We start from the raw sequence: 26862 nt of genomic DNA on the forward strand, positions 1-26862 counted from the left end.
AATAACATTCAAAACAAAAAAACAGATCAAAGATACACTGTCTGATGATCTCTCTACATCTCACCCTAAAATTTTCTCTTGTTAATGCTCACATTCTTTATATGACTATTGTTAGCACTCTAAGCATCAGTCCAAGCAGCAAACAATGGCAAGTGAATCCAAGGACTAACAGTAACAGGACTTGCACCAATGAACATTGAAGAAGGCGGCGGCGGTGGTGGCGGCAGCGGCCTAGAATGAAGCATTGAGAGTTCACCTCCGGCCACTGTCACCGTCCCGGTCCCCTCAGGACTTCTTTCTCTCGATAACTCCACGTTACCAACATCTCCGGCATCCTCCATTGCTGCAGCAATTCCATGCAGAGATGCTGCTGATACTTGCTGAGGAGACTGATAGAGTGCCATCTTCCAATCAGACCCACCACTGCTCAACTCTTCATTGCTGCTGTTGTTAACTGCCGGCACATCGATAACAGCATCGGGCAAGGCGGTAATTCTTCTGGCAAGATCGGCGGTGAGCAATGTACTACTTGCCATGATCTTCTCTACATCATATCTTGTAATGTCGAAGTTTGTCACTGCATTCACCCCTCTGAATTTGATTGCTGCAATGTCATATGCTTCAGCTGCTTCCTCTTGAGTGCCTGCGCATTCGATTTATGAAATTCTCTAATTGATTGCATTGTATGAATTTATATCTGAAAAATTTTCTGTGAGATTATATTACTGAATGTTCCAAGATAAAGGTCTTTGTTTCCTGCAACTCTTCCAATTCTTGCTTGCCATCTTCCATGTTGATGATGTCTTGAAGAAAAAAAAAAAAAAAAACAGAAATCAAAGACAATTTAATTTTACAATAGAGTTATTGTTTGAGTAGTGAATGTAGGCAAAGAAAATCAACCTTGTGACTCCTCGATAAATCGAAGCTCCGCGTGAAAATCCACTGCTTTTTCTGCAGAAACAAATGCCGTAAAAATGTCTGTCGAAATATATACAACAATCATGTTTGTCATTACTGAGAGTAAACAATAAAAACAGATATTACCTTCTCAAATGTGCAACATACTCTTGCCTGCTCATGTTCTTCATTTCTTCAAGTTCTTCATGATAATTCTCCAGCTACATTGAAAAGCTCAAGATCTCAGCTCTCAAATCTCAACTATCAAATTGATCAGAGCTTGTATTTAAACCATACAGGGAAATTAATGTGAGTGGATGTTCCCCAGTACTTCAATGCAGCCAAATCATATGCTCTTGCTGCCTTCTCCTCCATATCATACCCACCTAAATCAACACCAAAGAAATGCTCATCCCTATAATAAAAAAATAACATATATATATAATAAATAGCAGAGAGAAACTTACCTAGATAAACTGAGCAGTAGAGTGTATCAAGACATACACCAATCAAACAACAAAACTAAATCAGTTAAAAAGAAAAGAAGAAACAAAAAGTGAACCAAGAGTGACAAAAAACCTTGTCTTCCTTTCCTAGTTTGGCCTTCTTTTTTGCAGCTGTTATCCCAAAGATGAGCTTCATATCTTCCAGTCCATCTGTGCCTGGTTTTCAAGCAATGTTACAATGCAATATAAAAAGAAAAACAGTACAAAAAAGCATATCATAAATTAGTAATAACACTAATAATAATAACAACCTTGTGACACCTCTATACTGAGATGTTCTCTGGCCAAAGGTATCAATGGATTTCCTATGAACTGGTTGCTTATGTCCCCCTTTTCCAGTTCCTCTCTTTTTGGTTGAATCTAAAGCAATGCACTCAGTTGTAGTAGAGAGTTGATGATGATGCTGATGATGATGATGATGTGGAGCTGTGACACAGCTACTAGACTGAGAGCCAGGACTCATGGACAAGTTCAAAGACTGCAAATCACCATAGTGTCTTGCCACCCAGTTCTTCAAGTTTGGCATGCCTTCATCCACCATTGATACTTCCTCCAATGGCTGCTGCTGCTGTTGTTGTTGTTGCTGGTGGTGGTTCTGATACATGTCCTGGTTTGGAAGTCCAGAGCAGATAGGTTCTGGTAATGGCTGGAAATAGGAAGGATGGTGAAGGAGGTCAAGGGGGTGGTTAACTCTAGGGTTGCTCTGATGTTCAGGGTTTTGATGGTAGTACATGCTGCTGTCTAAGCTTAATGCCACAGTTTCCCCATCATTGTTGCCATACTGATGGGTCCCTATGTTTGGACCACCAGCACCACCTCCTAAGAAATCTTCTAGTTTTGGTGATGGAGTTGGCACAATTCCTTCATCACATTCCACCAAATTCATCAACAGTTTTGCAACAAAGAGAAAAACAAGTAGTAGAAGAAGAAGAAGTAGACAGACCTTCCATGATGCAAAGAGAACCATCAGACTTGAGAGGCATGATAGAGAGTTGTTGAGAGTAGAAGCCACCATGAATGTCTGGTTGAGCTCCAAAAGGTAAAAAGAAGCTGCATTGAGCTTGGTGTTCATGGTTTGCTGCTTCAGTAGACAAGTCCATGTTCAGTTGAGGAGACAAAGAGAAACCCAACCAGTTGTTATTGTTGTTGTTGTTGTTGCTGCTGCTACTACTGTTACTACTGTTACTGTTCATAGATTTCATCTTCTTCTTCTTCTTCTTCTACTTCTTCTCAGTGAAGCTGGTTGCACAATCATTGTGTCTCCTCCATTAGGAACAAGAAGAAGCTCCAGAAGAGAGAACAAAACTGCTCCCTTTAAACTAAGCAAAGAGAATGACTGCAATCAGCTCCACAACCCCCACACACCACCACTACTACCACCACCACATATATGGGGATCTGTGTTCCTCCTACATATGCAAGTAACCAACCAAGAGAGAGTGCTTTGCTTTGCAAGTATGTTGAGAATATGATAGACATGAGAAAAAAATTAGTGTGAGAGAGAGAGAGATATAGATTGAGAAGGAAGACAATTGTCCCACCAGTCACTTCAACACAGTACAATATCACTGTACCATCCTGCACTGCATAACTCAAAGGATCTATTTAAATCTCTTATTCATTTCACAACTTGTGCCCATATATCTGCCATTCTGCATTCAAATTCAACACCTTAAAGTAAAGAGAGAGAAAAACAGAGACAGAGACACAGCATAACTCATACAAAAGATAACATTGATTTTCCATTCTGATATATATATATATATAAAGAAATCAGAAATGCTTGATGTTAATAAAATCTAAAGTGAGTTCAGTTCATGCATATTTTGCATGCATGGTCATCACAAGACAGAATTTCTAGTCTTCATGATTTGGTTGGTGTTATGAGGGCCCTATATAAAACTAGATATAAATATTATATCTTTTGATTATTGTAATGATGAAAGTTGGGGGATCCCACCAACAACATACCACAAGAACACTTTAGAAAGGAATGATTCTAAAACAAAACACTTTCACTCTTACCAACCAAACTCTTTTAACACTTATTTTGCCATCTTTTTTTTTCTTTTCTGAGATCCAAACTGCTGTTCCCTCATTCTAAACCAGAGTTTAGTTCAATGTGATTTGCTCAAAAAGACAAACAAATCATGCTTTTTTTTTGTAATGTGTGTAATAACTAATAGAGCATTAATTTTTAACATGGTCAAACATTGCATCATTCTCTCTTCTGAATAAAGATAACTCTTCACTGAGAAATCAATCAAGCATTCCCCTTCACTTTTTCTTCTTTTCAACTCTTGTCAATCTTTGCCAATTATTTGTTTGACATCCATTAACTATTTAATAATTCATTTTGATATTTTCCTTCTTCAAAGTGAGAAAGTAAACATCCCAAAGATTTATGAATGTTTGTTCACATGTTGTTGTGTGTACTGTCATCTGATGAATTTTCCCATTTTACCCTTGCAAAAAGGGCATGTCTTCTACAGTTCTACTTATTACATGTTCTCTCTCTCTCTCTGTGTCTGTGTCTAAAAATAAATAACTGTGACAGTGAGGGGCACCTGGTCAGAATAATGAACTGAAAGATGGATTCAAATGTAAGCATGGACCATTGTTTATGCCCCATGTTGTAAAAAAAAAAAAGTAATAAGTGCAAATTTTTAAACTAGATTATGACTTTCCAAACATACTTATTCAGTTATTAATGATCAATAATCCATAACTTAGTCCATAAACTCTGCACTTCAAATTTCATACTCAAAGTTTATGTAACCAAAGCTCAAGTTTTATATATATATATATATATATAAATTAGAGCTCTCTCTCTCTCTCTCTTTCTATATATATATATAAATAATATATATATATATAGAAAGGGTTAGGTTTTAGGAGGGGAAAAGGGGGACCTTAGTTTGGAAGTATGCATGGGAGTGTACTCTAGAGAAAATTTACTAGACAAGATAGAGTTGCCAGTTGGCATTAGTCCCTTCCAATTTCCATGTGAATTTGATGCAGCTTGTCTCATGTTATATAATATATATATATAATGGGGATGATTTTAATGAGAGTTATATATTTGATTTTTTTAAAATTTATTATGTAAATATTAAAATATAAATATAAAAAATAATGTTGACTTTGGAGAGTGAAGTCATTTTAAATGTGTGGAAGTATGATTCTGTAATTATTTACGGTTGATTTTACTCTTGATAGCATTTGGTTTGGTACTTTTGTAACTTTATTGGTATTAGAAATTAAATATTCAATTGGGAATTTGGGACAGGTTTAATTAATCGCCGCATATCTGTTAGTAAAACTCAAATGTATGTATATATTATAAAAAAAAAATTATATAAAATTATAAATCCGTCCATTTTGTGGGTGAGTATTAGCTTGAGAAAATTAGAACCAAAAACTAAAATTGTTAATTAATTAAGTTAAATAAAGAGAGTGTGCCTGTGCTTGTGCTAATTAAGCGGAACATATATTTATTAATTTATTTTTTAATAAAATAGACAAATCACATGCACACGTCACTTGAAAATTAATTGCACAATTCATATGTACTCACTCAAAAAATACAAAGATTTAATTGTAAACTCACTATCTTAGAAATAAAAATTATATATATATATATATTTACAGTGGCTTAAATTCACTAAATCGAAAGTCTGTTTTAAATATTTAATTCTTCATTATGATAAAATAATATATATTAAAAATAAAACAGTAAGAAACTATTATACACCATCAAGATCATAGGTGAATAATAACTCAAACAATTTTTTTTTCTTTATAAAAAAAAACAACCTACAATAGAAAACAAATTGAAATCCAGGATAAAAACTTAAAAACATCTTCAATTTAAGGCATTCAAATAAAATAAAAGAAAAAAGGTAAATAGAATAGGTACCAGAATAGTTTTGGTCAGTGTCACAAAACAACGAGAAACCCACAAGTCCAAACAAGTGTGACTTGACAATTCAAGAGGGGGGCCTATTTGTTTGTTGTTTTCTCTGCCACTATACTTTATATATATATAAATATAAAGTAAATACATATATAAACCTACAATAAGAAAATTCAATCACACATCTACAGAGCAGTAACTAACTTCTCTCCCAAATAAAGGTTTCACAGTAGAGTGGTAACTTGGTTTAATAAACCTCTTGTTCATGAATTAAGTCAATAGTGTTTGAGAGAGTTCAATTCATTGATATGTTTCACAAGAAAAAGTTGTGTCCTATGTATATATCCTACAACAGTAATGAAGTATTCAATGCAGTCAAATGAGAAGCCCATTCTATGCTTTTCCATACTGCCATACTTTTGTATACTTAATAAGAGTGAAATGAAACTTGCATGGCACTTTCTTGTCTAAGTATAGATAGAAGTATTAGGATGGAAAGAGTAAAGAAGAAAGGAAAGAATAGGGATGGAAAGGAAAAGCTAAGTTGATGCAAAGGGAATGGGCAGTGGTACACAAAAGAAAGCAAAGAAGAAGAAACTTAAAATAAATGAGGAAGGGGAGTTGTTGTCTTAGCAATGGGAAACACAAAATCCAAAGAAAATCCAAGCAAGATCCCTTACAAGAGGTCAGGGAGAGCTCCAAAGGAGAAGAAGAGGGTCCCTTAGTGACAAGAGCACTCTCTACTTTCAGTATTCACAAACATAACATAACTAATAAAGTCAATAATACAGACTTCACATGACATTCTCTCTTCCTTCCTATTACTATTACTACTACTACTACAACCACACTGATTAAAGTTACCATATTAAAGTCTCATCTGACTTTAACTTTAAACACTCTTTTTTTATTTCAATTATATATATATATATATTTACTTATTTATTACTACAGAGAGAGGAGGTCAAGTCACAATCTGAGATATATGTCCTAAAACAAGCAAAGATACAAAGGTCACTTCATGATCTTTGGGACACCCTTGTTTAAGCTTTTATTTTTTGTTCTTTTTCAGTAAAGAATGTGATGGGAAAGGGGAGGACAAGGTGGGGTTTAAGGAATTAAAACCTAATCACCAAAACAAGCATGCCTACAAAGGAGGGGGGTGGGTCTAGCTTTCTCTCTCCAAAACTAAATGAGATAGAGATTAAAGAGGCAGGATGAGAACAGAGGAGGCTTCAATGCAAAAGTTGTCTTTAGGGGGCCCTGCTACTGCTACTGCTGCTACTACTAGAGATGAGAGCTAAGGCTGAAAAGAAAGCTTGAGTTTTCATTTTTCCCTCCTACTTTTGCTTTATATATATATATGCAATAAAACAATATTCATTTCTCATAAAGAACTAAGCTTTGTTCTATTAATTGAAGAAAAAAAAAAAGCAAGACACTCCTAGAAGCACCAAGGACCAAAGCTATAGTTTGATGATGTCTTGAATAAGGTATGGTTAACGTACAGAATATAATAATACTCATTAAATATTTTTTTAAAGGAAAGAAGAAGAAGAAAAAAAAAAAGATCCTCAATTCAATTGTAATGTGACAAGTGGAGTCCTACCGAAGTCCAAAGCGATATAGTTTGATGTCATGAATGAGGGGGTATAGTTATTATGAAGCAAGCAACTTTGACCTACTTTGTTAGTTGGCATCTTGTCAGGGACTTATTTGGCATGGAACTTGCATGTTGGAAGATGAAATAACAGACAGTGAGTTCAAATTAGAAAAATGCAAAGAAGAAAAAGGAAAAGAGTGGTCTGGGATATTGAAGGATGAAAAGATACCAACAAGGAGATTCCATTTCCATGCATGATTTGATTGGACAAAGGGTTGGAACAAGCAAGCTCCTTCTGGTCCAACAAAAAGACACTGATTTCGCTGCTTTTCTTTAATGAATGAAATTGGAGATACAGTGAAGGGTCCTACATCCATTGAACAGTAGCAATGTCAAGCTGAAAAACGATCAAGCGATTGAAACATTTTCCAATACTTTTTCTTTTTCTCAATGAACTCTAGGGATGAGTATTAGCATGGAGATCTGATAATAGAATTTCAATAAGCTTTGTGTTCAAGAGTAGGACCTCATATGTTTGCTGCTTTTCTCTTATGAATGAACTTAGCAACACATTGGATTTGGAGGGCCCCTACATCCGTTGATTAGTATTAGCAAGCTGCAAACAAAAGAATTAGTACATTTTCTAATAAATTCCATGACTAAATGATCTCTTTTTGTGAATGTAACTTGATGAGACATTGGAGGGTCCTGCCTGCATCAGTGAACAGTAGCAATGACAAGCTGCATATCAAAGCATTTTTCAAGAAACTTCCATGTCTAATGCGAGATATTGAGAGATCTGATGTAGAGAATAAATGTCAAAATGTTAGGACGGCACAAAATGTTAGGAGGTGAAATAAACAGTGAGATCCTTGGTGGCATATAATACATATATTTATTTATTTATAATCAACGCATTCAGTGTTGACATAATCAACGCATTCAGTGTTGACAGAATACCAACGGTTTTACAAACGTTACCTTTGATTTTGAAGTTTGACTTATTGTGATCTATAATGGCTTATTCACATTCAATGTTTATGGAACTGGAGTTTTGCAGCAGATGTTGAGGATATCTTCCAGAGGTGCGTGATCGCCAGTACCTTCATCTTTCCTAGCATATAACAGCTGCTTCCCTTTAAACACAAACATCCCACCCTGAAATGTAATAGTATATCACGAACTAGAACTAGTCAAGATGTTAGTTATAAAAAGTCTATTGAATACAAGAGCAGCAGCACATACTTGCTGTAGTACACTGCTTTTATCATCTGGAGTGGCAGCAATTGTATAGTTCTTTAATGCTTTCTTGATAGATTCGAATCTTGAAAATACTTTCACCTATTGAATGCAAGTTATTTATTAGAGATAATGCAGCAGTGTCATCTTTCTGCAGTACACTTTTCTTTCTTATGGTTATATTAGGGGGAAAATATCAAGCAGAAAACTCACACTGGCTGGATTGAAGAATGTGCGGCCCAAACCATAATATAGGCCTAGGACATCATAAGCCTGAAATAAGTTAAATTGTAAGGACTTCCTGGAATCGGTAAGCTAAGAATATTAACAGGGTGAAAGATCCATTACCTTGTGATTTGGATCTGCATAAAGGCAATCCAATGGAAATGGAAGCTGCCAATTCCAAATGCAAGACAAGTTCAGCAACACACAAAAGTAGAATAGGAAAATGTTACTAAAAATGAAAGATGACAAATGATAATATAGTGTATGCCACATCAAGCACAGGATAAGTGACTTTTCTACACAAATTATCAACTAATCAGGTTACAAAGTGAAAAATGTGAAAATTAAACTGAATGCCCTGGATCAAAAGATAGGCAAAATTATTTCTTGAAAACAAGATTCAGGGCACATCAACAATGTTTGATTTGAAGCAAAATGAATTGTTGAAAGTCTGGGTTTTCTTTATTTTTTTTAGTAGAGATTATCTTCAACTTCCTGTCTAGCATCACCTATTTTGCACAATTCAGTAATAAATATTAACTAAATCTAAACAAGGCAATATATCTAACTGGTATTTCCAGCTATGCAAGCACTCAACTATGTGAAAACTTAAGCAGGACTAGTTATAAAAGTCTACACAAAATTATCTGTTTTTTTACCAAAAACCCATGGAAATGTCTGTTACTACAGCTTCTTTATATGTGGAGGAAATTGCAAGAACAGCATATCTGAAAGAGTTCAATACAAATCATGCCGGTACTTGAGAAAGCTCCACAGAAATACAGAAGATCTCAGATACTTTGATGTTATTGAGCCCTTTTATACAAAGTATTGAATGATTCATTCAAGGCACAAATAATGTCATGCTTTAAGTTATTAAAACAACGATAAACGTTTATTTCTGAAGAAGAAAAAGATTAAGTTAGTCACACCGCATTAACGATTAGACAATATAAACTTATGTTTGTGTTACCATCTTTTAGGAGTTTTATCTCATCACAATGAATGAAACAAAGAAAAAAAATCCTCATTCCTGTGAATAGATTACAAATACCTATTAAACCATTTCTACAAAAGTTCTACAACTTACAAAAGGAGAAAGTCAATAAAACCAAACTGGTCTGATCAAAGGATTATCTGAAAAACTTCTGTAAATACATACCAGATGCTAATGTAGCAACTTGAAGAAAATAGGGAAACATACCTGTTCAGCAAGAATATGAGCTTTATCAAGGGTCCCAACACCAACAGCAATTAGTTTAACGCCAGATGAATCAAAGGTTGGATTTGCTTCTTTCAAGACAGAAGCAAGCTCCCAGCTTAAAGAATATGCACAGACGAAAGTAAGAATTACCACTGCATGATTGGTGAATCCTAGATCATTGGTTATCCTTACCAAAACTGAACTTAAGTTTAGGGAATGAATTCTTACCAGCAGAAACATCCAAAATGCCTCAAAAGTGCAACAACAGCCACTCCCTACAAAAGAAAAAAAAAAAAGCTTTCTTGATTGCCTTCCAAAAATCATCGAACTTGTGCACTTTTTATTTTTATTTTTTAAACTTACAAGACCATGTGCACATCACTTGACATCTATTTTAATGTGAACAAGTGAAATCATGGCCTAAGATTTTGTGTGAGGGTTTGCTCCTTGGCTGGCGCCGCCACTACCTTTTTTGCAGGGTTTTCTTTTTCTTCTACAAAGACTACAAGCTCATACAAGACGCCATCTTTCGACAAATCTAGCTTGTTTTCTACTTGACACTGGAGCTACTGCCAATATGTTAATCTGATTTCATCTTTCTTTCGAAAAATCTGATCTTGAAACCTGACTCCTTGGTGTTCAAACAACCACCACCAGGAAAATCACCGCCATTGGAACCCACCACGCGTCTTCACATGCCTCACGTGCTTTCAGTCCTTTCCAACACTTCCATCTACCATGTGGACTCACCCTAATTTGGCCTTGGTGATCATCTTTTGTTTTTATCTTCCATTTCAAACAGTATTCATGGATATATCAAAGTTCTATAAGCTTATTTAAATTGATTTCAATGGCTCAAATTATCTATTATACACTGATGAAATGTGTCGCTTCCTCAGGGAAGAAGGTTGTGGCATTTTTTTATAGGTGAAGCCATTAAACCATTAAAAAAGATGAATTCTATAACTGGTTTGAGGATTGGCATTGCAAAAATAATTATAACATTGCTTTGCAGCACCATTCATCCTCAAATCAAAAGTCAATTTGGACAGGTTTTGTATTAGCAAAGAAGGTCTAGGATTTTTTGGCTTAGAGGTATTGTAATAAAGACTGAGCACTAGGATATAAATTATTTTGTGATCTTGCTCATCTTAAACAACATCCTGGTCAATTTGTTCGTGATATTTTATTCCAAATACAGTTCATCTGGGACCAAATATCCTTGATTGAGCCATCTTGGAAGTGTAAAGATGCCAAAATTATACTAAACTCAAGGAGATATGCAAGTCTAATAGCAATGTATGACTCTTATAGATGACTTTGGTCAATTCATAATTCATTACTTCATAGAGTTTTCACCATCTCTTGATGTTACTATCTCATAATTTCGGTCTAAAAAGAATAGACTTGCTACTTTTAAATCCCAAGGTTCTGCTCATGCTTCAGATAATCTAGCTGCTAGAGTCTCATCATCATCGACTAGAAATGGCAAAACCTGAGCTGATTCGTGGTTTCCGACCCAATCTACCCCGAATGGGGCGGTGTTTTCTATTGGAGAGCGGGGCATGGGGCAGTGCAGGATGGGCCAGTTTTGGTTTTAGCTTGCTCCACCCCACCCTGCCCTGATAAGCACTTATTTATATTTATATGCCATTATATATATATATATATATATCATTTTAGGTTTTCTTAATTTGCAAATTAAAATATCCACTCAATTAAAACTATTGTATGTTTAGATTATACTTTTGTATTTTAATGGTTTAGCTTAAAAAATTCAATACTAAAAAAAAGGCATATGTTGTAATTTTAATTTATTAATAAATATCATATATTATAGGGGATTGACAAAAAAAAATTCTTAATTTCTTCCCAATTTTAGTTGGTTGTTTGTACCTTTACATTCATAATTATACAATGTAAAAAATAATAATAATGGCGGGACGGACGGACGGGCGGGCGGGCGGGGGGTGGGGCGGGCGAGGGATCGGGGAATGGTTCAAGCATGGCAGTGGTGGTAGAAACCTGCCCCACTCCCGCCCCGCCCCATTGCCATCCCTATCATCGACTGTTTCTACTTCATCTTCCACTGCTTCAAAGAAGAAAGTTTGCAGGTATTGCAAATAGCCTGGTCCTCTCATCTCTTAATGCTATTATTTGCTGTAAAAACATGTTGCAGAGTTAGGCCATCAAACTTCAAAGAATTCCTATCAAGTGCCAATCACTACTACTAGTGTCCCCACTACCACTAAGGGATCAACTACTTGCCCTTCCTCACCTTCTTTAATTATTTCTATGGGTGACTTGGAAAATCTTGTCAAACAATTGTTTGAGAAAACGAGTTCATCCTCTGTTCTTTCTATTACTACAAGTAACCCTATCTCTTGGTATTATGAGCCTGGTTGTTGCAATTACATGACTCTTAACTACAATGTATGTCACCAAAAATAAAACTTGTCTTGTTCCCAATCAGTCAGATTGGTAACATATGTAGCTCTAAGTTGAACTTACATGATATTTTCATGTTCCAAAATTATTTTTGAATCTTGTCTTTATTGGTGTATTAACTTGATTGGATCTCAAAGATACTTTTTCCAATCATAGTTCTTGCATGCAGGATTCTCAATTGGGAGATATTCTTAGGTCCAACAGTACATCATAACACCTGTTTGAACTAATCAACTTGAAGATTTCTCAAAAGAACCTAACTAATTTTGTTACTTTTGCATCTTTTGAACTTTGGCATTCTCATTTTAGTTCATGTCTCTTCTTCCAGAGCCAAGTCATTAGTTTCAAGTGGGAAATTAGGATCAGCCACAAAAGAAAATAATGATTGCACTTCTTCTAACCCTGCTAAACATCATAGTCTTCCTTTTAATTTAAGGGATGTTTCTTTAGCTTCCTTTGGTTTGTGCATTTTGATGTTTTGGGTCATCACCTCATGAGACTATAGGAGGTTCTAAGCATTTTGTTACTTTGTTAATGTTTATTCTAATTATACTTGGATCTATCTCATGAAAACTCAATCCACAATTCCTAAAATTGTATTAATTTTCTCATACTACAGAAGTTCTAAGCATGGACAATGTCATGGAATATAGAGAAACTGATCTAGTTTATTTCTTTCACTTTAGGGCACTGTGATTCAGCAATCTGGCCCATGAACTTCTAAGCAAAATGGATGTGCAAAACACAAACACAAGCATATCCTAAATATTGCTCATGCTTTGCTCATATCTTCAAAATACCTTGAACATTTCTGGGGAAAAGTTGCTCTCACAACCATCTACAATATCAGCTGCATTCCTACACATACCATTGATAATATTTCTCCTTATGAACAACTCTATACTTCCTTAATTATAAATTGTTACGTGTTCTCACTTGTATATGCTTTATTCAATTTCAACCTCACGAGCCCAACAAACTTGAGCCTATAACCCGTTTATGTTGTTTCTTAAGTTATGGAATTAAGCATAAAGGTTGTTGATGTTGGGATCTTATTTCAAAACAACTTCAAGTCTCACATTATATCATCTTTTGGAAGCACAAAATGCTGTTTTTTTTAATCTGATTTTCAAATTTCAAACTTTAGTGTTTTGTATTTTACTAATCCCTCAATTGATTTGTTTCCCAATAAAACTTTAGATTCCCTACCTTATAAAAATTTATCTACTAGTTCTTCTAATGATCCTACTACAGCCACACCCACAGAAGTTGTCTCATTTAATGATCTCACAGATAGTGTTCCACTTGCCTAAGAGTTAGAGCTCTCCTAATATGCTCCTGCACCTTAAAGCATTTAACATAGTAAGTCAACCGCCTTCCCACCTTCATGATTGCCATGGTTATTCTGATATCATTTCTTTACATAAACCTAATACTTTTCAAAAAGTAAAGTCTGATCCTCTTTGGCACCAATCAATTGCAGAAGAACTATAGGCTTTAGAAAGAACACATACTTGGGATCTAGTTGATTTGTCCCTTGGAAAGTCAATTGTTGGTACAAATGGATTTACAAAGCCAATACCAAATCTAATAATTCTATTAAACATAATAAGGCTTGGCTAGTTGCCATGGACTTCACCCAAGAGTATGACATTGATTATGAAAAAACTTTGGTTCTTGTTGCCCGCATTACCTCTTCGCAACTTACTGGTAGTAGCCACTATTAGACATTAGCAACTCTTTCAAATAGATGCCAAGAATGTCTTTCTCAATGAAAATATTGAAGAGATGTACATGCAACCTCCACCTAGTTATGACCATCCTTCTTAATAAGGTATGCCTTCTTCGTTGTGCCTTGTATGGTCTTAAACAAGCACCACATCCTTGGTTGACAAAGTCCAGTTTTATTGCAACTCAGTTTGGCTTTAGCTAAAATTCTTATTATCATCCTCTCTTCATTTATCACTCTCAATGCAGATCTATTTTATTGTTGCTTTATGTTGATGACATAATTATAACTAAAAGTGATCTTTAAGACATCATTAAAATTAAGTGCTATCTTAACCAACAATTCGAGATGAAAGATGAAAGATCTTGGTCATCTTGCTTATTTCCTTGAACTAGAGGTTACCTCCGATGCTTCTAACTATGTCCTTTCCTAAGCAAAATATACGACAAATTTTCTATCTCAAGCAGGCCTTATAGATGTTAAAGTTGCTTCAAACTCCTCTTGAGGCAAAATCAGAAATTCACACCATTAGGTGGCAAACCTTTGAATAATCCCACTCTTTATCAACAGTTAGTTGGAAGCCTTACCTACCTCATAGTGACTCACTATAACATAGCTTATGCTATACAAGTAGTAAGTCAATTTATGGTTGCTTCTCAGACTACTCATTACGCAGCTATACTTCACATTATTCGCTATTTATTATGTCAAGGGAACCATGTTTTATAGTCTTAATTACTCTTCTCATTCATCACTGGAACTACCACATATTTTGATGCTAACTAGGCTAGTGACCCCATTGATTAAAAAATCACTACTGGTTACTAATTCTTTTTGGGATACTCCCTTATCTAATGAAGGAGGAAACAAATTGTTGTTGCCTAATCCAACACTCAGGCCAAATATCAAGCTCTTGGTGACACCACCTCGGAGCTTGTGTGATTGTGATGGCTATTTCAAACAATGTTATCAAAAGCACAACAAGCGCTCACCTAGGTGCCCAGGCGAAGCTACAACGCCTTATAACCCTCTAGGCGAGGCATCATAAAAAAAGAGTTACCTAGGTGAGCACCTTGACCCAAGTGCAAGGTAAAAAAAGCAAGAAAAACATTACCTTTATTAGTTCTCTTTTTTTTTAATAAATTTTAAATGTTTTTCAAGAGATTATATTACAGACCAATAAATATACGTTTATAAAGGACTGATAAATAATTATACTTGGAAAGTGTAATAATTAAGGGAGAGGTTTTCTATTTTTTAAAAACAAAATTAAAGCAATAAGGGCTATAAAAAGAGACTTTTTAAGAAAGAATAACGTAATAAATAATTATACTTGTTGGGTGTAACAATCAAGAAGAGAAAAATTTTCTATTTTTTCAAAACAAAATTAAAGCAATAAGAGGAATATAGAGAGACTTTTTAGGAAAGAATAGCATTACATGCTAAGCAAAATAAAGAAAAAAAAAAGAAACTTCAAAAGAAAACCAAAGGAAAACTTGAGAAATTTCAAGTGAAAGATAGGAAGTTTAATTGGGAAAGATTCTAAATGAAGTTTTGCATGCTAAACTTGAACGTTTAGATTGTCTTTTGTGGTTTTATGTTTATATATTTATTTTGGGTCGTCAATAGTTTAGTAGATGATTATTATATTAATTTAAGTTCAACCTTATGCAATTTCAATATTATTTTCTATATTCTTTCTATTTTTTATTTTTAACTACATCTTCATGTCACTCGGGGGAAGCGCCTAAGGTGGGGCCTAGCGCCTTAAGCGATTTACATTCTCATCGCCTTAAGGGCACCTAGCGCTTTTAATTACGCTAACTTCAAGATCTTGGTGTTCCTCTTTCCCATTCAATGACTCTCCTTTGCGACTATCACAACACTATTCAAATTGCATATAATAATATTTTTCATAAACAAACAAGGCAAATTAATATTGTTTGTCATTTTATTCGTCAACATTTTCTTCGTGACACTCTACATTTTGAATCAACTCCTTCCACTACATAGATTACATGTCTTTCACTGAGTCACATCCATCCAATCGCTTCCATGGTTTCTTATCTCCCATCTTGAGTTTGAGGGGGTGTTAAAATTAAAAGATCGCATGCAAATCGTGTGACATCTATTTAATGTGAACAAGTGAAATTGTGGCTTGAGTTTTTGTGTGAGGGTTTGCTTATTCTTAGTTAGCACTGTCGTTGCTTTCCTTGCAAGGCTTTCTTCTTCTTCTACAAGAATGACAAGCTTATCCAAGATGCCATCTTCTGCCAAATGTAACTTATATTCTTCTTACTTGCAGGCAGGAGGCAAGTAACATTTATGTATACTTTTCAACAACCTCCATCAAAGCTGAGTTAGGTTATCTAGTAGCCTCATGTAGATTTTTACATAGAATCAAGTAATATAAATGATACTTTTTTGAATCTAGAGATGGTATTCTGAACTACCATAACCTTTGATGCCCTTGTCTTGGTTACACAAAATCAGTGATTTAATACATATTTGATAACCAGAACTCCAAGAGAAAGTAAAAATTACTAATATTATGTAGGCAATTAACCAGAACGAAAGAAAAAGGTAATTTCAAGAAAAATTGTGTCAGGCAAAATTTTACCTATCCTAATCGTGTGGTCATTTAGAATTTGTTTCAATCTTTTGAAGGATATGAGAATTGATTTATGGTAAGAGCAGGGTTTAATTTTTAAGCTTTTTGGATAATGGCAAAAACCATGTCATACAACATCAAATCCATCAATAAAAGCAATCCGGCTTTCAAAGCCAAAAAGTAACTGTGAAGGGAAAATAAAACCTTTCTTTTTCTCGGTGGCAAGACTAATAAAGTTGAACCATCTCATGAGTTCAAAAACCTTCACCCATAATTAGCAATCAAACAAGAACGAAGTTGCTTGCTTGACCTTATTTGGTAACTTTAGTTCCACAATCAAGCACTAATTTCCATGACCACTAAATGCATTACTTATGTTGGGAGTAAGTATTGTGATAAATGGGTTATTTACCTAAGTTAAACCCTACAAAATATAAATATAATATAATGCAATGAAAATATAGATGAAACACAGATATAAGGTGGTTCGGCACTTCTTAACACAGAGAACTTCTTCATAGGTGACAGAACAAATGAAAATCTTAAACTCACACACACACACACAATGCTAGCAAATGATGGGTGTTGCATCCAGGACATCGGAAAACTCCATGAGTATCTCTCCTTTCCCCCTTTTTCTTTCTTTTTTACTTGCTCTCCAACATCTAGTTTCAAAGTGTTGCACCTTCCGAGATCTAACGATTTGATCAACTCTCACATACATATGTGGGTAAGGGTTACGTCAATTACGTAAACACAAAAAACCTTAACTCCTCATGTGATAACCAGTAATCGTCCTTCTTCACCCTTCATCTTCTTTACTTGACCTTACTTAACTTGGAAGTCTAATTATTGTACCCTAAAAACGGAGACACCATGACACCTCATGCAAAGAGACAAAATCGATCTGAGGGCAATGATCTATGTGCCTTATGGCCATGCTTAGAAATTCTAACCGTTTTACTTAATTTTCAGTTTATCTTGTGCTGATTGCATGCTTATAAGATTCATAACATCATTTTTCCAATCTTTCATCATTCAAAGTTTCCACTTAAACCTTAGCAACATCGAGGTAATTCAAAGATTTGTCTCCATGGTTGTTTGATTGCATAATTTCATCATCTACATATACCTTCCCTAAAGTTCCTGTTAATATTACAGAGATTACATCCATACCCCGCATTGCTTCAAAACAATAATATTTTAGTGATGAATTCACACAACTAGAATTCCACAGTGGAATGCAATCGTCTACCACTAAACATGCCCATCTACAACGCTCAATTCAACATCCAAATCAATTAAAAAGCAGGCATATTTCAATTATTAAAACGCAATTAACAATCCAAACATTCAAAAACAAGAAACGATAGAAATTGAAGAAAAGAAAAAAGCCAATGAAATGCCAAACCTCGTTTTGATCCCATAAATCCCGGAAGAAGACCGGCTCATCGGTGGCGGCAGAGAGGATGCTAACATCACCAAGAGCATCCAAGACACTAGAATCAAACCCAGAAACCGAAGAAGCCATTGAGCGCTCCGTCAAAGACCTCGTCCCGGAGATCGTTCTCACCGGCGCCTTTCGGGCAATGGATTGAGCGAAGGGCGAGCTCAAATTGACCGTAGAACGTGACGGAGAAGGGCAGAAGCTTGATCGAGGAGAGGAGAAGGCTAGGGTTTGGGGAGAGATGAGCGCCATGGAACCCTAGTGAATTGGATTGAAAACGAAAACCTAATTCGAATTGAATGTTTCTTCGCGGATGATGAAGGCTTGTGTGGCGGGAAACGAGGCCCGAAGCCCGAAGATGAACACGTGGAGTTTTATGGGCCTCATGGCTCCAATATGGAAATAGCTTAATGGGCCTTATTGGGCTCATTAACTTTTTAAATATTAATTAATTTCATTAAAAGAAAATGTTTACTTGAATTTTTTGTGAAATTGTAGATATAATTTAAATAATTTTTATTAAGATGTTTTTTTTATATATTTTAAGTATTATTTTTTTATATTTTATTTCATTTCTTTTGGTTTTTTTATGGGGCATTTTAATTTATATGATAAAAAATATATACATGATTTTATGGTGTCTAAAAGAAATATTTAAATTGATTTACATGATAATATTTTCATAATTAAAAAATAATCTACTTTAAAACTACTATTTAACCTTCAATTTAGCTTCTCTTTCTCTTTATAAAGCCTTATTATATTTACTACAAGTGAATTTTCAAACCATATTTCATGTTTATCATTATTTTTCTGTATTGTTTAGTTTTGTTTTACTTTGTCATGTTTTGTTTTGTAGCCATTTCTTTTTATTTAATAAAATTAAAATTTATTTACTTTAAGTAAGAAATAAAATAATGAAAAAAACATTTAACATAAAACTCTAAGTAAATGATTATTTATATATATATATATATATAAGAGTTTTTTTTTTCTCTCACACTAAAAGTAAAAAGATTAGTGCTAGTGTTACAAGGCAATATTGTTGTCAACACTAAGTTTAAATAAAATAGAAACAAACTTTTTTAGACTTTGTCATTGCTTAGCATCAAAGCACATGTTGTGGTTTGTTTAAAGCTCAAATCCCAAAGCCAAGAACATGAAGAAATGGGACTAATTAAGTATGATTAATTTTTTAATTACACTCAAGCAAGTGTTAATTATAATTAGCTAATAATAATAATAATAATCAAAAGTTCCCACACACACACTTGCATGTGAGCTAAGGCATGCATGAAGCTTTGGTTAACGAGAAACGGCCACTCATAATACAACTAATTAAGTTAAAGCAAGAGTGTTAGTTAAAACTTAATTAAAAGATGAAATTTTAATTAAATCCTTAATTAACTTTTCCCAATGCATGATGTCTTTCTAGGAGTGTGTAAAATAATTTTAGGCATCATTCCTAGGGTTCTCCCCAATCTCACTTGAAGGACTTCTCTTTTGTTCTCTTCTTCATTGCCAACACTATTAGTGATTATATAATTAATATGATGTTGTTCTTCATTAGTTTAAGATTATTTGATAATGTCCCCAAGATCAAGGAAGAGAGGTAGAAGGCATATATTGTTGAAGATTTGATGCTTTAGTTGTTTTAGTTTAATAAGGTTTAGGAGCTAATTCTATCTAGATTTGACTAGTCTTCAGGGTGTAATTAAAAGTATTTTAATTGAAAAATTAATTAAAGATAATTATCAATTTTAATTAAATATGATTTAAATTTGCATTTAGATCTAATAAAAAAAATCAAATATTGTTTGTGTTTTTCTCAAAATTTTAATAACACACAACTTTGTTTTTCCTTATTTTACATGCGATCGAATATGGAATGAATTAAGTAAAATATAATTGTTTGGTTTTTTTTTGCCTTGCATACCTTATAAAAATTAAAAAAATTACTTACATATTTGTTTATATACCATTATGAACTTATCTACTTATATACCATCTAGCAAAAAATCATCTAAACACTTCTAGTAAAAAATAAATTATTATTTATCTTCCACCTTCGTCGATTTTGAGAAACCAAAAAAACCAACATTAATTTATATTTTCATAAAATTTATAATTCAAGCTTCAAACATAAAAAACGTTTTGTAACAAACATAATTTTTATAATGGTATATTAGCAAATAGCAATTACCCACTTGTACAATGGTATGCAAACAAATTGTTTTTTATTTTTATTTTTTATTTGCTTGTTTGATGTTATTGGTGATCATTTAACAAAACATATTAATATAAATAAATTAACAAGTTGTTTATATATAATATACTACGTACCTAAGCTAGCTCTATTTCCCTTTCAATTGGAACTTGGTAACATAATTAATTAGCTATAGGTCATTAACATGTCATTTATATACACTATATGTGTGTAACAAAGTAATATATATAAATACAACTCGGTAGGTCATTGGAAATTCATTTATACAACCCATGCATGCATTTGTTGGCATGTGTGTAAGTGTATATATATATATATATATATAAGATTAAAAGGTAGGGGTGGGAATTTTGATGATGGAGAAAGGATGGAAATGGTCCCAATGAGAGGTGTTTAATTTCCCAAGCACAAAATAATATTATAAAAGAAGAAGAAGAAGGAGCAGAAGAAGAAGAGCATATAAAACCTAGACATTGATATTTGATACTCTCAAAGTGTAAAGGTTAAAGTGAGACATGTTCATGGGGGATGGTGTGTGACCTTGTTTTGGGAATCATTAAACCAACCTACTTTGCTCATTGTTTTACAACCCGCCACCTTGCATGGCCAACCCTAAAAACATGCACGTGTTCCCATAATCAATTTTTGAGAATAAAAACAAATAACAATATTAACAGCGACATATTTATTATATGTGTAATCAATATATATATATATATGAGAAAAGAACTCAATAAAAATACTTAATAAGACAATTATATATTTATACAAAACTTCTACTTGAAGCATAAGCAATGAAGTTGTAGTTGTTGAAGTTGTTATTAATTAATCCAGATATTATTTCATTGTTGTTTTATATTGTTTATGTGTTCATCTTGTCTGATTTACGTTTAGTGGATGTTGGTGTCTGTTATATATATATATATATTTATATTCTTATTTTTTTTAATTAATTACTTATCTTTTTGAATGAAATATGGTTTATTTATTTATTTTAAAATCAGATGGTATCAATAAATCACAAATATATATATGTATATTATACACAATTTTTAAAATCTAAAATTTTATTAAAAGTAATTTTTATTTTTGTAGAGTTTTTAATTCATATCAATATAGAAAAATATTACTTTATGCTTTCTGTTGTAGAATTTTCCTTCTTTAAAAAATGTGAATAGTTGTGAGAAGCAATATAGTAAAATAAAATAATTCAAATAAAAATTATTTTTTTAAAAAAAGTAAATCACTTATTTATAAAAAAAAAAAACCAAAGCATAAAATAATTTGGTGAAAGATTATGGAAAAAGAATATAATATATAGCATGATGATAATAAATATTATTATTAGATGGAGAACCCTTCTCCCTATATAATTTTATTTTTTATAAACATAAATATATATATATATTATGAGGATATTTTTTATTTCTAAAACATTATAATAAATAGAGAGACTTTGACCAAAAGAAGACAAAAGCACACATCATACCTAGGCTCCTAGGCTCTAGAGTATGCTTTTGTTTTGTAAAACCCTAGAGAAAGGATTAGGGTTTTTAGGTTCTCATGTCCTCACTTCATCCTAGAGACTAGGGCTCACCTCCCAACAATGTCCCTACACCTCCTTTTCTTTTCTTCTATTTATTAATCATTGTGCAAGTGCAACCCTCTAACAAACATTTGCATTTGTGTGTTTGATTATCAAAGTGTTCCTAAAGCCTTGCTTAAAATTAGTATTTTATTTAATTATATATAAAATAATATAGAACATATCAAGTAAATTAATGTTCCAAGAGTTAATATTTGAATATATGAAAAAAATAAAATAAAATAAACTAAACTAAAAATTTAAGTGAAATATAATATAAAAATATATTAATGTTAAAAATATCTAATAGACTGATAATATTTACATAAAAATAATTTGTTTATTGTTGTATAAAAGTTTATATTAATTAATATTTATAAAAAATTATTCTTTTAAAATTAAAATTTACTTCATTTTTGGTGCTGATACATTTAAAATAATTATTTTTAAAAAAATATATATTTATAATACATTAATTAGAACATGCTTGGTTTGTAAATATTTTTTTGTTTTTGGCAAATACGATATGGACGTATGCAGACAGTGACATGCACAAAAACAGTGATAGTTCACTTGTATTTATGAAGATTGAATTACAAATCTACTCTAATAACTGTAGACTTTTGATTTTATTTTATTTACTGTGCTTCGGTGTCAGCATTACCACCACACCAAATGTCTTTTAGAAAAAGAAAAAAAATTCTGCAAATAAATATATTATTAAAGATTTAACACTAATATAAACAGTGATAGTTCACTTGTGTATTCTTACATTATAAATATAAGGATTGGATTACAAATATGCTCTAATAACTGTGGACTTTTGGTTAGTTTTATTCTGTTTAATGTGTTTTGGTGTAAACAATACCACTGGATCGAATATTTTTATTTGTAAGAAAAAAAAATTCTCCAACTAAATATAACGTTAAAGATTTAGCACTAATATAAATACAGTGTATATAAATAAAAAATAATATTTCAATATATAATATATGGGCTATCCAAGTAGTAAAATAAAATATCAACATCTTCCATGGTAAAACACTTGTAAAAAATAATGCAACTTTTAATGATTTTTTTTTTAAAAAAAACTTTGATAAAATGTCTTAGAAATGGAAAAATAAATTTCTTATATATATATATATATTAAAAGAAATTAAATAACAGAAAGAAAAAAAAAAGAGGTTTGTAAGGTAGTGGGACCCAGTGACAGCTGAGAATGTTGGGCAAAGGACAAAAGTACACGTCAGCAAAGATGGGGAAAGGGGCAAGATGGTAATTTGAGTGAGGAGTGGATAGGACAAAGATGTCCACGTTGTGGGTCTCACACGTGTCAAGGTTGATTAAGATGTGACGCCGGAACAGTTTAAATGCGGCTGCTTTTGGGCCCCACCATCATGTCCCCTACCAGGAGGCGAACATCTTCCTTCCCCTGCCAAGCCATTTACTAACAAACATTTCTAACTCTCTATTTTTCTTTTATTATTTTTTTTTTTCAAATTTTTTTAAAATATATAAGTACTTTAATGGTCTTGGCAATTCAAAAAAATTTCAAAATTATGGTAGTTGTATATATATATATAAATGGTAATATATATATGTGTAGATGGAATCATGGAAATATGAGGAAGTGTAGGGGTTTAAATGAGAAAAAAAGAGGAGAGGGGTCCACGTGGGGCCCTGATCTGATGACACGTTTACATCAACATAAGTGTTTGATCGCGAGAGAACCACATGATTGATGATGGTCCAAAGAAGGGGAGCAAGAAATGGACGGCTATCGTTTTCCATCAGGATTTGCAAAAGATGCGTGTCCTTTTCGGATCCTAAACACCTCATCCCGGATCCGAACTTTAACGCTTACTAGGATCCGATCCGATAAGCCCCATTATTCCTGTGTTTCATCCGGAATTAATTAATTATATATTGGGTACATCCAAATCCCATTTTACTCTTAAAATATATATATGTGTGTGCAGAGAGGGTCGGTTTTTATAAACTTTCATAAATAAAAATTTTACAAACATCTGTATCTTTATTATTAGATTTAAATTCTATGACTGCAAATCATCATTTATGATAAATAGTTGACTCGATAATACTCGTGTACAATATTGGTCAACATTGCAACTCAGCAACCAACCAACCTCATACAACCCTCAGCTGCATATTGTTTCTTCACTACTGCTACACAGTACTTTTCCTTTCACTATGCTGTCTTTTTTTTTTCTCTTTTTTCTTATCAGTCATATTTTTTATTTTTTACTGACGTTTTATAAATGTCCGCATAGAACGTATTGTCATGTATATATATTTATATCATTGTAGCACTGGTTCTAAGTTTAATGAGAAAAGAAAAGTCGCTACTGGTTATCAATGATTAAACATTTGTTAGAAACACAATGAATATGAATTTTGGTTAAATACATGCTATATAGAGTAACATGAAAGAGAATAATTTATATAACTGACTCCAAATAGTCGGGACTATTAGCTTGATGCATGTATATGCATGTGTAATAAAAATAATTTAAATGATGAACTAGCTAGCTAGCTAGAAAAATAATTGACCATATCTCTAGAAATCAAAGTCCTTACACATTAATGGCATAGTATAGGTGATAATAAATCTTTCCACAAAGTTATGAGGAAATCAAAAAATCAAAAGAAAAGGTAAAAAAGAAGTTGCAAACATCATTGATTCAACCAAAGGCTTTGCAGAGACAAAGATATAAAAGATCAAAAGCACACATGTTTATGATTTATCATTAGAGTTGTCACAATATAAAATATATATATATATATATATAATATAAGAATGATGATGATCAAGAGAGAAGTAGTAAAGATGTGGGTCTTATGAGAACATGATATATATGATACACAAGGAACCCACACATAAGTACTTATAAGTGATTATAGAGTACAGAGAGGCGTGCATATTAAGTCTTGTCATGAACTCATGTTTCTTCAAAGTCATAGATATACTTAATAAGAACAAGTGATGGACCATTGGAGTAATGCCAAAAAGTTTGAGATATAAGTTCATAAAAGTGCTTTTTAAGTGGCCTACCATTCAGCTTTCGTTATACTTGTCCAACTTTATAATCTCTATGTTTCTATATATATATATATATTCTAAACTTATACCACCTTCATCATCTTGTTGAAAATAAAAAGTCAATGCTGTGTGTTCTTCTCTATCTTTTTTTAAAAACTTTTTTTATGTTTATTATTATGATTGTTTATTGAATTCATTCAAACTTTGACCTTCCAAAAAAGTACTTCTTAAGATGGCATGCATGCATGTCATTCAGCTTTTTTGTTTTTATATATGTAATTCTTATCTGCACCACCTTCTCCATGTTTGCTCTTCTCTAGAGTTTGTGATTTGAGCCTTAATGACTATTTGCTTTTATCCATTTCTTATTAAAATGTATAAGAATGAAAACAATAACTTTCACTGAAATTGGAATTAATTAAAAATACAATCATATATATGCACAACAAAACTCATATAAGAAGTTATATCAGATAGTAAAAGATATATAGATTAGATAGATAAAGAGAGAGAGAGAGATTAGTTATTAACAAACTTAATATTCATAAGATACATATAAACACATACATATGTATATATATATATATATATATATGGATAGAGAGATTGGTGGAACTATTGAAATGCAAGATGATAGAGGGAGGGACAAAAGGAATACAAGATAAATAAAAAAGAAAGGAAGGAAGGTGGATGATGGCTAGCAATAGCATGCATGTCAAAATAATATAACAAAGTGCATGCTAGGACTCAAATTGTATTATATGTATATATAATAAGTTTTAAATGGAGGAAAGAGAGAGTGGTTTGTGATTTATAAGGTACTAATCTCACATTTAAATATTGCAAAGATGAATCATCACCACATCTCCCCATTTAGTATTAAGCATTAGTTTGACCACAAATTAAAGCTTAAAAGGATCTCAAAAACAAAAGGATCCAAGCAAGCTTTAAGCTTAAACAAAGACACTCACCCATGGATGCAAAAGCATATATGCACACGTGAGAGACCTATAACTTGACTCTCAACTTGCTAATTATTTATATATATATACATATATAATTGCATGCTTTTCTAATTAACAATGCTTAATCTCGATCTCATGTACACTCATGTGAAGTATAAAAAGTTTAAATTATAATGCACATATTGATCTATAATTTAGATTAATTTAAGATTAATACTATTCCCTTCAAATTAAATGTTACACACACACACACACACACACACACACACACACACATATATATATAAGAGCATCTTGTTCTCCCCATTAATTCTATATTGTTAGTACTCTCAAATAATCTTGGTGTGATATCATCCATTCTTTTATGATGTTAATGAAGTCCTTAGCATCAAAATTTAAAAAGGAATCAAATCAAGTTGGATATGAGAACATATATATATATAGACACACATATGATGGAAGTATTCATTTGGTACAAAACAAAGAAGGAGGACCACTGTCAAAGCTTGCATGCATGAAGAGTAGTGCTGTTAAGTTTTCACTTGGTATTGATAAAGACAAAGTCCATACCATGCATGGCCAGTGAATATTTACTAGTGTGAAGTTAATAAGTTATATATATATTTAAAATAGGTCAGAAGAAAGAAAGAAGCTGCCAAAGTCCTCATTCTTCATTGAAGTTTCAAATCATAAATGAATGTACATGTTTGTGTTTTCATGCATGCATAGTGTTACTTATGCATGGATGGAAATAAACGGAAGATGAGAGAGTTGAGTTCAATGGGAACACAGCCATGAAATTTAGAGATTTGGTGGGTGGCCTCACGTGCCCATGCGTTTTTATCCATGAACACCCTCCAAAGTTTAGCAAATTCATGAAGAGAGAGCGAAAGTTGGCAGGGAGGGGGTAAAATTGTAAAATTGATAGTAAAGTTCTTGGGGTGAAAAACAAAAATAGAGCAAACAAGTGGACCTCTGCAAATGGAAAACAAAAAATTACAAATTAATTGCTACTCTGGCTAATTATCTTCTTTGGTATCATTGATAAGATAAAAAAAAAAAAGACTTATATATAATATATGATAAGTATATATATATAGTTTATTTTTACATTTCACCCATTATAAACTTTTAATTTATATTTAACAAACAAAAAGATTTATAACCTACCTACATTTGATCTCGCTGTGAAAATCAAA

At 32.7% G+C, this 26862-nt stretch overlaps 2 protein-coding genes across 6 annotated transcripts; both read right to left on the reverse strand.

Annotated features, from left to right (window-relative positions):
* Positions 1 to 16: 16 nt before the first annotated feature.
* LOC120276562 (AP2-like ethylene-responsive transcription factor ANT) lies at positions 17 to 7702 on the reverse strand. 3 transcript variants are annotated; one of them, XM_039283317.1, is made up of 11 exons: positions 7449 to 7702; positions 7152 to 7289; positions 2347 to 3055; positions 1655 to 2264; positions 1477 to 1559; positions 1365 to 1373; positions 1195 to 1283; positions 1045 to 1118; positions 901 to 951; positions 727 to 803; positions 17 to 643 (listed from the first exon to the last, which is right to left on the reverse strand). In XM_039283317.1, exons 3-11 carry the CDS (start codon positions 2603 to 2605, stop codon positions 120 to 122), a joined length of 1776 nt encoding a protein of 591 aa, XP_039139251.1. In that variant the 5' UTR covers positions 2606 to 3055; positions 7152 to 7289; positions 7449 to 7702; the 3' UTR covers positions 17 to 119. The 3 variants fall into 3 exon arrangements, with proteins under 3 accessions (XP_039139251.1, XP_039139252.1, XP_039139253.1); XM_039283318.1 differs by lacking the exon at positions 7152 to 7289; XM_039283319.1 differs by lacking the exon at positions 7449 to 7702 and having other exon boundaries at positions 7152 to 7374.
* Positions 7703 to 7798: 96 nt separating this feature from the next.
* Positions 7799 to 18140, reverse strand: LOC120276631 (thioredoxin-like protein AAED1, chloroplastic). Of its 3 annotated transcripts, none has more exons than XM_039283323.1 (7): positions 17790 to 18140; positions 9819 to 9865; positions 9591 to 9705; positions 8510 to 8554; positions 8375 to 8434; positions 8168 to 8263; positions 7799 to 8105 (listed from the first exon to the last, which is right to left on the reverse strand). In XM_039283323.1, the coding sequence occupies exons 1-7, from the start codon at positions 18075 to 18077 to the stop codon at positions 8061 to 8063; spliced, it is 696 nt and encodes a 231-aa protein (XP_039139257.1). In that variant the 5' UTR covers positions 18078 to 18140; the 3' UTR covers positions 7799 to 8060. The 3 variants fall into 3 exon arrangements, with proteins under 3 accessions (XP_039139257.1, XP_039139256.1, XP_039139258.1); XM_039283322.1 differs by having other exon boundaries at positions 7799 to 8080; positions 17790 to 18135; XM_039283324.1 differs by having other exon boundaries at positions 7992 to 8111; positions 17790 to 18139.
* Positions 18141 to 26862: the final 8722 nt, after the last annotated feature.

The sequence above is a fragment of the Dioscorea cayenensis genome, chromosome 2, assembly GCF_009730915.1.
Source record: "Dioscorea cayenensis subsp. rotundata cultivar TDr96_F1 chromosome 2, TDr96_F1_v2_PseudoChromosome.rev07_lg8_w22 25.fasta, whole genome shotgun sequence".
Classification (NCBI taxonomy): Eukaryota; Viridiplantae; Streptophyta; class Magnoliopsida; order Dioscoreales; family Dioscoreaceae; genus Dioscorea; species Dioscorea cayenensis.